The 12,658-nt window shown below is 45.0% G+C and overlaps 1 protein-coding gene across 16 annotated transcripts in view; it reads left to right on the top strand.

Moving 5' to 3' along the window:
- vps8 (VPS8 subunit of CORVET complex) overlaps window positions 1-12,658 on the top strand; it is a 280,747-nt gene that overhangs the window by 56,059 nt on the left and 212,030 nt on the right. For all 16 annotated transcript variants that reach the window (XM_061788861.1, XM_061788865.1, XM_061788864.1 and 13 more), the window contains one exon: window positions 7,835-7,921. In XM_061788861.1, the coding sequence (XP_061644845.1) occupies window positions 7,835-7,921 (87 nt within the window). Of the gene's footprint in view, window positions 1-7,834; window positions 7,922-12,658 lie in introns of those variants that run through there.

Below are 12,658 nucleotides of genomic sequence, written 5' to 3'. Positions count from 1 at the left end.
ATTCAAAAATGACAGGGTGACAATAAATGTCTGAGTTTTGGTAATTCTCAAGCTTCTACCCTAATTGGGGCGGAGAATTCTTGCCTTTGCTTCCAAACTCAGTTGTCACTTACAATCCCGTCTTATACATTCATACTTTTACACATACACACGATATTAATAACGTTTTTATAAACACACGAAAACACGGAAACACAGAAACACAGAAATACGGAATTTAAGTACGTACAGGACCCCGCCGTCCCCACGGATTTTATCGGATTCCGTTGTCCATCTGACTACTTGCCAGTGACTAGTATTACACAAGGTTTGTTCTGCCGCAGACTTCTTCGTCGCGCAATTCACTCACTCTTTAATCCTTTTTTCCCCAAAATTTTTTTAAATTTAACTCACCACTCGTCTTCAATCCTGTGGATTGTCGTCAACCTTCAGATCCCAGTTGAGGAGGACGAAGACCAGTCCCGTAAAAGGGTCTTACTTGCCGTGGCCACGGTCTCTTAACTGGAAGTCGGCTCCACAACTGGAATCCTCGGGTGTGTTGACATCCGGCTCGAAGGACCAATTTAATGTTGGATTTATCTTACCCAACATTATAAAAAATAGACACAAAAGGAATGAAGACGCTGGTTTCTTTTTCTCATGAGGAGGGCGTATGGGAGATTGTTCAGATCACAGCCTCTCAACACGCTCTAAACAATCCCCCCCCCTCGCTCCTGCTTTTATTTGAAATAGGAGGGATTTACAAATCATAATGTTCTAAGCAATAAGACACAACACAAAATATTTGATTATAAGAGGGTTTTTTCCAGACATAGTGTTCTAAGTAATAAGTCACAACACATAATATTGAACCAACACCTGTCACGACCCGACCACATCCGATCACGTCCTTGGTTCAGGCGCCCTTCCATCGGATGATGCTGAGTCTTCTTTTTGAAGGCGAGACATCTAAAATTGTCCATTATACTAATGCAAGCTAAGCAAATAAATGATAACTTCTACAATTTATCTAACAGGTGTCCACACGTGCGCTTGGCACCAGGACACCCTAGGTCGCAGTTCGATGATCGACTTTGTGGTCGTGTCATCGGACTTGCGGCCGCATGTCTTGGACACTCGGGTAAAGAGAGCTGTCAACTGATCACCACCTGGTGGTGAGTTGGCTCCGATGGTGGGGGAAGATGCCGGTCCGACGTGGCAGGCCCAAACGTATTGTGAGGGTCTGCTGGGAACCAACGAGTTTCAACTCCCACCTCCGACAGAACTTTGCTCATGTTCCGGGGGAGGCGGGGTACATCGAGTCCGAGTGGACCATGTTCCACGCCTCCATTGCTGCGGCGGCCGACCGGAGCTGTGGCCGTAAGGTGGTCGGTGCCTGTCGTGGCGGCAATCCCCGAACCCGTTGGTGGACACCAACGGTGAGGGATGCCGTCAAGCTGAAGGAGTCTTATTGGGCCTTTTTGGCCTGTGGGACTCCTGGGGCAGCTGATGGGTACCGGCTGGCCAAGCGGAATGCAGCTCTGGTGGTCGCTGAAGCAAAAACTCTGGTATGGGAGGAGTTCGGTGAGGCCATGGAGAAAGATTTCCGGACGGCTTCGAGGAAATTCTGGTCCACCATCTGACGTCTCAGTAGAGGAAAGCAGTGCACCACCAACACTGTGTATAGTGGGGATGGGGCGCTGCTGACCTCGACTCGGGACGTTGTGAGTCGGTGGGGAGAATACTTCGAAGACCTCCTCAATTCCACCGACACGCCTCCCCATGAGGAAGCAGAGTGTGGGTTCTCTGAGGCGGGCTCTCCTATCTCTGGGTTTGAGGTCACCGAGATAGTTAAAAGGCTCCTCTGTGGCAAGGCCCCGGGGGTGGATGAGATTTGCCCAGAGTTCCTAAAGGCTCAGGATGTTGTGGGGCTGTCCTGGTTGACATGCCTCTGCAACATCCCGTGGACATCGGGGACAGTGCCTCTGGATTGGCAGACTGGAGTGGTGGTCCCCCTTTTTAAGAAGGGGGACCGGAGGGTGTGTTCCAACTCCAGGGGGATCACACTGCTCAGCCTCCCTGGTAAGGTCTATTCAGGGGTGGGTCTGTCGGGAAGTCGAATCTCAGATTCAGGTGGAGCAGTGTGGTTTTCGTCCTGGCCGTGGAAGAGTGGACCAGCTCTACACCATCGGCAGGGCCCTCGAGGGTGCATGGGAGTTCGCCTAACCAGTCTACATGTGTTTTGTGGACTTGGAGAAGGCGTTCGACCGTGTCCCTCGGGGAGTCCTGTGGAGGGTGCTTCGGGAGTATGGGGTACCAAACCCCCTGATACGGGCTGTTCGGTCCCTGTACGACCGGAGTCAGAGTTTGGTCCGCATATCCGGCAGTAAGTCGTACTCGTTCCCGGTGAGGGTTGGACTGCGCCAAGGCTGCCCTTTGTCGCTGATTCTGTTCATAACTTTTATGGACAGAATTTCTAGGGGCAGCCGAGGCGTAGAGGGGGTCCGGTTTGGTGGCCTCAGTATTGCATCTCTGCTTTTTGCTCTCTGCTTCATCAAGCCGTGAGCTCCAACTCTCACTGGAGCAGTTCGCAGCAGAGTGTGAAGCGGCTGGGATGAGAATCAGCACCTCCAAATATGAGACCATGGTCCTCAGTCTGAAAAGGGTGACATGCTCTCTCCAGGTCGGGGATGAGATCCTGACCCAAGTGGAGGAGTTCAAGTATCTTGGGGTCTTGTTCACGAGTGAGGGAAGAATGGAACGGGAGATCGACAGGCAGATCGGTGCATCGTCTGCAGTGATGCAGACTTTGTGTTGGTCCGTTGTGGTAAAGAAGGAGCTAAGCCGAAAGGCGAAGCTCTCAATTTATCGGTCGATCTTCGTTCCTCCCCTCACCTATGGTCATGAGCTGTGGGTCGTGACCGAAAGAACCGCTGCTCCTCCTCATTGAGAGGAGCCAGATGAGGTGGCTGGGGCATCTGATTCGGATGCCTCCTGGACGCCTCCCTGGTGAGGTGTTCCGGGCACGTCCCACTGGGACGAGGCCCCGGGGACGACCCAGGACACGCTGGAGAGACTACGTCCTTCGGCTGGCCTGGGAACGCCTCGGAATCCCCCCCGGAAGAGCTGTATGAAGTGGCTGGGGAGAGGGAAGTCTGGGCGTCCCTGCTAAAGCTACAGCACCTGCGACCCGACCCGGATAAGCGGTAGAAAATGGATGGATGGATGGATGGACTGTATCACTTACAGGGCATATAGTTACGGTAAAAATGAAAACGTTACCTCAAATTATTTATTTTCAACGATCCCATTCCAACCCCTGTTAAAGTGGTTCCAAAAACCCATTTTAATTTTCTACTCTAAAAATAAGAAAAATAGAATTAGGCTCTCCACCCTTCAGAAAAATGAACCAGAAAGGGGACTCACCCAACTTCAAACAATATCACTTAGCTGGCCAAATACAGTACCTCAAGTGGTTATATTCAAATGTTGAACAACAACCTTGGCTGGAACTAGAACAGATAGACTGCAATAGTACCAAACTTTCAGACCTCCTATTTGTCAGCACAGGTCTCGAACGCCACGATTGTTTTAGGAATCTAGTCCTTTCTATCTATTGCAGTCACTGCACAGTTTGGTGGAAAACGTCTAGAAACCACACTCAGTCAGCACTGTAACATTTCTCCCCAGTCTGGTATAATCCCGATTTTGAGATTAACAAATTGGCCCTTTACTTCAGCACATGGGAACAAAGTGGATTTTACTGCCCCCCTTTTCTCTGGTGTCTTCCAGGTGGCTGGGCCAGGCCCAAAGGAGTCAAGCATCTTACTTCACACACACTGCACATTTTTATCTCCTTCACTGTACATATTTCGCACATTCACATCTCATTCAGAATCCTCTGAGGGGCTGGCGCGAGACATGATGATACTGATGCCAGACCGGGCCCTGGCACATCTGTGCTAGTCTCCGGTCCAGTCGCTCCCCTTCTTTGCCCGGCCAGTCCTCCGGTGTTAATGCATTATACACCTGTTGGTGGGGTGAGTGCAGTTTCGGGCTAGGGAGGACACTCGGCCAGATGTTCCGGCTCTCCGGCCTGTTCTGTGGCCCGTCATGCCTTTCCCCCACTGATTTTTAATGCATCACATACATTCACACATCTTTTAGGGAGCTGGTTGGTCTGGGTGGAGGTGACGGGATGCGGGTCATAATTGCCCTGTGTCCGTCTTTCCTCACCTCCACCAGTCTCCCCAATTTTAATGCATGATACCCGACCACATATGATCACGGTTCAGGGTTGCCGGTTGGGGACTCTGTCACCTTAGTAATAGGGTGGGAGGTGGTTATTCATGTCGCATGGCTTGACTCCTGGAACTTGCCACCAGGATCCACCATTCTGCATGACCATGCAGCTGAACACGACAGGTTTAAAAAAGTAATAACAATCGAGAAAAAAGGAAAAACTTCTAAATTGAAGTCAAGGTCCCACTGTATATAGTATTTCTTGACATGCACTACAGAGGAAAACATCTCTCATTTACCATGAAAAGACATTCAAAGTAGGGATGGGCGAGTACTGATACCAGGTATCGGTATCGGGCTGATACCGGCGTTATTTCAAGGTATCGGCCATCTGTATCAAGGTGAAGGCTTCTGATACCAGCCACCATACTTAAGGCAAAAAAAATTCTGATCTTGCGTAAGTCCTGCTTGCCAGTGGTTGTGCTACACTGCGGAGGTTTGACACATCAGTGAATCATCATGTGTGTCAGAAAAGTAGTTCTTTGTTCATTTGTATCTGTCATTGTGTTGGCGTTTTATATATCAAAAGTACTAGTGGTATTGGTACTTAGTAAAGCTACTAACGAGTCGTTCGTAAATCGAGTCAATTCTCGAGCTCCCCAAAAATAATGAATACAAATTTTCTTATTCGAATAAAAACGTTATAAACACAACATACTATTTACTTAATTCTGACGAGAGTTTCAACTGATGCCACGCCGAATTTTCTTAAACACGCACACAATATTTCATTGTTTACCTTTAGTGTCCATGTGGTGTTAACGGGCACTGCCATTTTGACTGAGTATGCAACGCTTCAAATCAAATATTGATATATCACTCTTCATACATTAAAATGCAACACGCGGTGCTTTACAGAAATTAAAACCGACAACAATAAGGAAGTATACAATGCAAGAAGTATACCCACCACTCCCACCCCCACATTTAAACGCAAAACACACCCACATGAACATCCAAACGCGCACATACACGCACATAGCACAGATTGTTTGTTTTATATACATGGCAAGGCACTGAGGATCCAGGTGAGGAAAGGCAAACCTGGGGGAGCCATCCACACTGAGAGATGCCGCTGCAAAGAGCACCATGACCACATCGTGCAGAGCCCCCCGGGCCACGGGGAAACTGCAGAATGGCATCCTACCTCCCAGCGTGGAGGCTCCCATGAGGAGACACTGGATTTAAACTTAAAAGGTTAAGAAGACTAAAAGACAATAGGATAGAATAAAAAACTGAGAGACACTCAGAAATACAATAAAATAAGATAAAGCTAACAAAAGTAATGAATAAATAATAAATAAACTAAGTAAATAAGAACTCAGTAAAAAGTGAAAACAAATAAGTAAGTCTTGAGCCTTCTTTTAAAAGCATCAACAGACCTTATGTCCTCTGGCAGGCGATTTCAATGATACGGGCCATAGAAGAAGAAGAAGAAGAGAAGAAGAAGAATCACCTTTTATTGTCATGAACATGCATGCATGTACACGAAATTTGTTCTCTGCATTTAACCAATCACCCAAGACCGTTAAGACACTGGGAGCCAATGCAGCGATCTTAAAACCACTGTAATGTTTCCTCGCCCTCTGGTCTTTGTCAGCAGACAAGAAGCTGAGTTCTGAAGTAGTTGTACATTAGAGAGAGTCTTTTTATGGAAGACCAGAGAGCATGGCATTGCATTAGTCGAAATGACAGGAGATAAAAGCATACATTAGCACCTCTGTGTTAACCTGAGAGAGAAACAGGCAAACTCTGGCTTTATTTTTAAGATGATAAAAATCTATCTTGGTTGCATTCTTTGTGTAGAATAACATAAAATCTCTGAGTCAAAAATAACGCCCAAGTTCTTTACACATTGTGATGGTTTAAAATCTTGTAGCTTTGATAAAAGTTTTTCTCTCTTGCGTTTAGGACCAATAACTGAAACCTCTGTTTTGTCTTGGTTGAGCTGTAGGAAATTCACTGCCATCCTTGATTTAATATCTAACATTACATGACAGTAGTTAAGGGTATCAATTGGCCCTGTGTCACCAGGAGACACTGCGATGTGCAGCTGTGTCATCTGCGTAACTGTGGAAACTGATGCAGTGCCTCCTGATGACGTACCCAAGGGGAACCATACATAGATTAAAAGGAATTTGAGCTAAAATGTACCCCTGTGGCACCCCACACTTAATTTTGTGTTCTAGAGAAATGTGGATCCATACTTACAAAGAAACTTTGATCGAATTACAACAGTACCAGAGTGGCCGACCAGCTTTTGTCTTTTTAAAGAAATGTTGTGATTTACTATATCAAAGACTGCGTTGAGATCTAGTAGAACCAGAACTGTGAGCTTTTGTGAGTCAGCAATATACTTGATTATTATTTACTTCATTTAAAACATTTTAAAAGGGCTGTCTCGGTACTGTGGTTCATCCTAAACCCAGATTAAAATTTAAAAAAATATTGTTTCAATTTACGAAACAATTTAATTGGTAGAAAAGAACAGTTGTTCTAAAATTAGACTCAAAAATGGTAACTTGAATACTGTGTCTGTCTGTTGCCACTAGAGTGGCTCCATGTGTGTTTTAGACATACTTGGCAAATACAGAGGATTCTGATTCTGATGATCCCGGAATCCCCAGAGAACTTCTCATGATGGGAGAACTGTGGGCAAACCGCTGCAGAGGCACATGTTGCGGAGTAGTGACTGGTTCACACGGAAGTGGTACTGTGGTTGCATCAGGTGCTGTGACTGCTGATTCCTTCTTCTGGACAGCATTCATTAAAACTTCAAACTCTGAGGCCACCTGTCTCATCGAGTCCTGACGCTCAGTCCTCTTAGATGCAAGTGGAAAGCAGCAAGCTGCTCATCTTGCTGCCGAGTCGTTGGCCCTGCGCTTGGAGAGCACTATGCACCGGGTCTGAGTCTGCTGGGTCCAGGTGGGCGTCATTTCGTTCAGTCATGAACGGAACAACGGACAGGACCCACATGCACGACTCCAGTACACAAACGACAGTCCCAAAAGAGTAGTTTAATAAACAGGCAAGCTTGGTACATAGGTGGGCAGTCAGATAAGGCAACAGTATACAAAAAGCGTGAGGTAACAGGCAAGGTGAGTAATCAAAAACTGGGTCAAGGCTTACTGTGAGGCAGGGATGTCGAACTCGGAGTGGTGGAATGTGACAATAAGGTACAAGGTTATATACATGGGGTAATTGGGGTAAACAAGGCATAGGTGGGGAAGATGCACTGAGGAGAAAGTGTGCACAAGGCAGGGAGACACTAAGAATCGCAACACACACAAACCTGACAGTCAGATCCTAGCTAGGTTTTGTTTCTTGACCACACTCAGGAATTGCTTCTGTGAACAGACACAAACATATTATGACATATGATGCGTTAGGTAGCTGTGATCAAAGATCATAGTGGTACTTTTTTGTTGGAGGGGGGGGGGCTAGAATAGTTGCAGCTGAATTGCCTGACAGATATTTACCTGAGACATCTGTTTGACATGTTTTATATGATCCACACTTAGAGCGTGACAATAATTATGTTCTTCATGATCAGATGACCATGTGGGATCTTGCCAATGGGAAACTTCTGAGAACTATCACTGACGCACATCCTCCAGGGACAGCAATTCTGCATGTAAAGGTAAGTCACAACACACATCCCCTGCAAGCAGATAATTAAATGTTTATACAATTGTAAGTCTAAGATGAGATTTGCCTGAAATTCATTTCAACTGCACATCCTTAAATACATTCAAATGTGGATGTACTGTTCAAAAGCTTTGCACAAGATATTAGCCATATACAGTGCCATGAAACAGTATTTGCCCCCTTCTCAAATTCTCATTTTTTTTGTACAGTTTCCCCACTTTGTCTAAGATCATTAAACAAATGTAAATATCAAAGATAACCCAAGTGAACATAAATGCAGTTTTTAAATCATTTTATTTATTAAAGACCCTAGTGTAAATGTGTTTTTTTTCTTCTTCTAAATACATTCAATGTTTGAAGTGCTGAAAACCTGTGTAAAGACTGAGAACAATATCGTACTGAATTGTTGAGAGATCGCTTAAAACTCTCTTAAAACCTTCTAAATGTTCCTAATTTTGTGGGCAGGGCTAAAAAGTATCGTCGTAACGTCCCTGGGATCAGATGACAATGCAGCAAGTGCCCTTATTCTATGCAGTGGCCATTCAGCGGAATTGCAACATTCTTGGTCATAAACACACTTCTACCAGTATAGCGTGCAAGTCGCCATGAAACTATGCCCACAATTTTAAAAAATAAATCTTCCCTGAAGTGTAATGTGTTTTGTGTTTATTTGGGGCGACGTGTCTTGCGCATTGTCGTAAGCCAGCGGCAAACCAAGCCCATTGCAAGTCGGACAGCAGTTAGAGAAGCCGCTGGAGCAGCGTTATGGGCGGCCATCAGCCTCACAGTTGCCTGCTGCAAGACGCGGGGGCTCCTCGCCCCCCAATTCCCACTTGTTCATATACCCAGTTCTACCAATATAGCGTGCAATTGGCCATGAAACTATGCCCACAACTCGAAAAAATACTACTTCCCTGTAGTGTAATGTATTTTGTGTTATTTAGGTGATGTGTCTTGCATCTGGCACATTGTGTTATGAGGCAGCGTTGCCGGACGTCAGTTCATTTCTCTTTGATTGACCGGTGGAGGCGGGATCTTCAGAGCTCACAGTGACACCCCCACAGGGTCTGGAAGTTGAAATATCTAATTTCTTGACCATTGTGAAACTTGATTTCACATACTTTGCAATTTTATTTTATCCATTCATTCATTGTCTGGCTAGTTAACAAAAGTCCTTGCTGTGATGTGCCAAATTTCCAAGACAATTTTTTGTCTCTTTCGGGGGTCTTGAAGGAAAAAAAATATTCAAAGCTACCTAGCCCTGTGTAAAATAAATAAATAAAATAAATTAAAAATAATAATAATAATGGCCCCCTAAACCTAATAACTGGTTGAGCCATCCTCAAGCATTTTCTATAACTGGCAAAGAGTCTTTCACATCTCTGTAGAGATACAGTGGGGCAAAAAAGTATTGAGTCAGCCACCAATTGTGCATGTTCTGCCACTTAAAAAGATGAGAGAGGCCTGTAATTTTCATCTTAGGTCTACCTCACATATGAGAGACAAAATGAGGAGAAAAACAAATCCAGAAAATCACTGTCTGATTTTTAAAGAATTTATTAGCAAATTATGGTTGGAACATAAGTATTTGGTCACCTACAAACAAGCAAGATTTCTGGCTCTCACAGACCTATAACTTCTTCTCTGTCCTCCAATCCTTACCTGTATTAATGACACCTGTTTGAACTGTTTGTATAAAAGACACCTGTCCACAAGTCACACTCCAAACTCCACTATGGCCAAGACCAAAGAGCTGTCAAAGGACACCGGAAGCAAAATTGTAGACCTCCACCAGGCTGGTAAGACTGAATCTGCAATAGGTAAGCATCTTGGTGTGAAGAAATCAACTGTGGGAGCAATTATTAGAAAATGGAAGACATACAAGACCACTGATAATCTCCCTCGATCTGGGGCTCCACGCAAGATCTCACCCTGTGGGGTCAAAATGATCACAAGAACGGTGAGCAAAAATCCCAGAACCACACGGGGGGGACCTAGTGAATTATCTGTAGAGAGCTGGGACTAAAGTAACAAAGGCTACCATCAGTAACACACTACGCCGCCAGGGACTCAAATCCTGCAGTGCCAGACGTGTCCCCCTGTTTAAGCCAGTATATGTCCAGGCCCGTCTGAAGTTTGCTAGAGAGCATTTGGATGATCCAGAAGGGGATTGGGAGAATGTCAGATGAAACCAAAATGGAACTTTTTTTGTAAAAACTCAACTAGTTTGGGGGAGAAAAGAATGCTGAGTTGCATCCAAAGAACACCAGACCTACTGTAAACCATTCGGGCTGTTTTTCTGCAAAAGGACCACGACGACTGATCGGTGTAAATGAAAGAATGAATGGGGCCGTGTATTGTGAGATTTTGAGTGAAAACTTCCTGACACACCACCCGGGCAACGAAGGAGTGGCTTCGTAAGAAGTATTTCAAAGTCCTGGACTGGCCTAGCCAGTCTCCAGATCTCAACACCATGGAACGTATTTGGAGGGAGTTGAAAGTCTGTGTTCCCCAGCGACAGCCCCAAAACATTACTGCTTTAGAGGAGATCTGCATGGAGGAATGAGCCAAAATTCCAGCAACAGTGTGTCAAAACCTTGTGAAGACTTACAGAAAACCTTTGACCTCTGTCATTGCCAACAAAGGGGATACAGTATAGCAAAGTATTGATGAACTTTTGTTGTTGACCAAATACTTATTTTCCAGCATAATTTGCTGATAAATTCTAAACAATCAGACTGTGATTTTCTGTATTTTTTATTTTTTTTCCTCATTTTGTTTCTCATAGTTGACGTATACCTATGATGAAAATTACAGCCCTCTCTCTCCTTTTTAAGTGGGAGAAGTTGCACAATTGGTGGCTGACTAAATACTTGTTTGCCCCACTGTATTTTGCCCCACTCTTCCTTGCATAATTTTTTAAATAGAGCAACACTGGAGGGTTTTCGAGCGTGAACTGCCTTTTTAAGGTCATGCCACAACATTTTAATCAAATTCAAGTCTGTACTTTGACGAGGCCACTTTTTAAAAAATTATATTTATTTTTAAAAGCCATTCAGAAGTTGTCTTGCTAGTGTGTTTTGGATCGTTGTTCTCCTGCAGAACCTAAGTGCGCTTCAGCTTGAAGTCACGAACCGATGGCCGAATATTTTCCTTCAGGATTTTCTGTAAAAGAGCCACCTGCCACCTCCAGTTCTGCTTCCTGTTGTCTCTTCACTGCCATTATCTCTAATCCTTACATCATGGCTGGCCTCACCACTGTTTTATAACCTTTGCCCTTCATCCTAGCAGGGACTCTTCTGTCACATAACACATCTAACACCTTCCTCCACCGTTCCAACCTGCTTGGACCGGTTTCTACACTTCCTTATCACACTCACCATTGCTCTGGACTGTTGACCCCAATTATTTAAAGTCCTCCACCCTTGCTATCTCTCCTCCCTGTAGCCTCACTCTTCCCCCTTCTTCCCCCTCATTCATGTACATATATTCTGTGTTACTTTGGCTAATCTTCATTCCTCTCCTTTCCAGTTCACGCCTCCACCTTTCTAACTATTCCTCCACCTGCTCCCTGCTTTCACAGCAGATCATGTCATCTGCAAACATCATGGTCCATGGGGATTCCAGTCTAACCTCATCTGTCAGCCAACCCATCACCACTGCAAACCCATCACCACCTCCACCTTAAACTCCTCTGTTACACCTACAGCGCACCTCACCACTGTTCTGATGCCCTCATACATGTACTGTATTATTCTAACATACTTCTCTGCCACTCCAGACTTCCGCATGCAGTACCACAGTTCTTCTCTGGGTACTCTGTCATAGGCTTTCTCTAGATCTACAAAGACACAATGTAGCTCCTTCTGACCTTCTCTGTACTTTTCCATCAACATCCTCAAGGCAAATAATGCATCTGTGGTACACTTTCTAGGCATGAAACCATACTGTTGCTCGCAAATACTCACTTCTGTCCTGAGTCTAGCCTCCACTACTCTTTCCCATAACATAACTAATTGCTGTCTAGCCACACTCTCCCCTCTCACTATCTTACAATCAGTAACCTCCTTCACATTACATCGTCTGCACAAAATGTAATCCATCTGCATGCTACTACCTCCGCTTTTGTACTTGCCATACTTACCCATTACTTCTTCATCACCCCTATTTCCTTCACCAACATGCCCATTACAATCTGCACCAATCACGATGCTCTCTCTGTCTGGGATGCTCTGAACTACTTCATCTAGCTCCTGCCAGAATTTCTTTCACCTCTAGGTCACATCCTACCTTTGGAGCATAGCCACTAATCACATTATACATAACACCCTCAATTTCAAGTTTCAGCCTCATCACTCGATCTGATACTCTTTTCACATCCAAGACATCTACACAATGGTAAAATAATTTAAACCCTGCCCCTTAACTTCTAGCCTTACTGCCTTTCCACCTGGTCTCCTGGACACACAATATATCAACCTTTCTCCTAATCATCATGTCAACCTACTACCGAGATTTTCCTGTCCCAACATTCAAAGTCCCTACATTAAATTCTAGGCTCTGTGCTTTCCTCTTCTATTTCTGTCAAAGAACCTGCTTTCCACCTCTCTGTCTTCAACCCACAGTAGCTGAATTTCCACTGGCGCCCTGCAGGTTAATGGTGCCGGGGGCGGACGTTGTTAACCGGGCCATGACCGATCCGGTATGGAATTCTTTCGATGAACGCTCA

Source organism: Phyllopteryx taeniolatus, chromosome 11, assembly GCF_024500385.1.
Source record: "Phyllopteryx taeniolatus isolate TA_2022b chromosome 11, UOR_Ptae_1.2, whole genome shotgun sequence".
Lineage (NCBI taxonomy): Eukaryota > Metazoa > Chordata > Actinopteri > Syngnathiformes > Syngnathidae > Phyllopteryx > Phyllopteryx taeniolatus.
The sequence above is the reverse complement of the archived record's forward strand: the minus strand, read 5'-3'. Positions and strand labels throughout refer to the sequence as shown.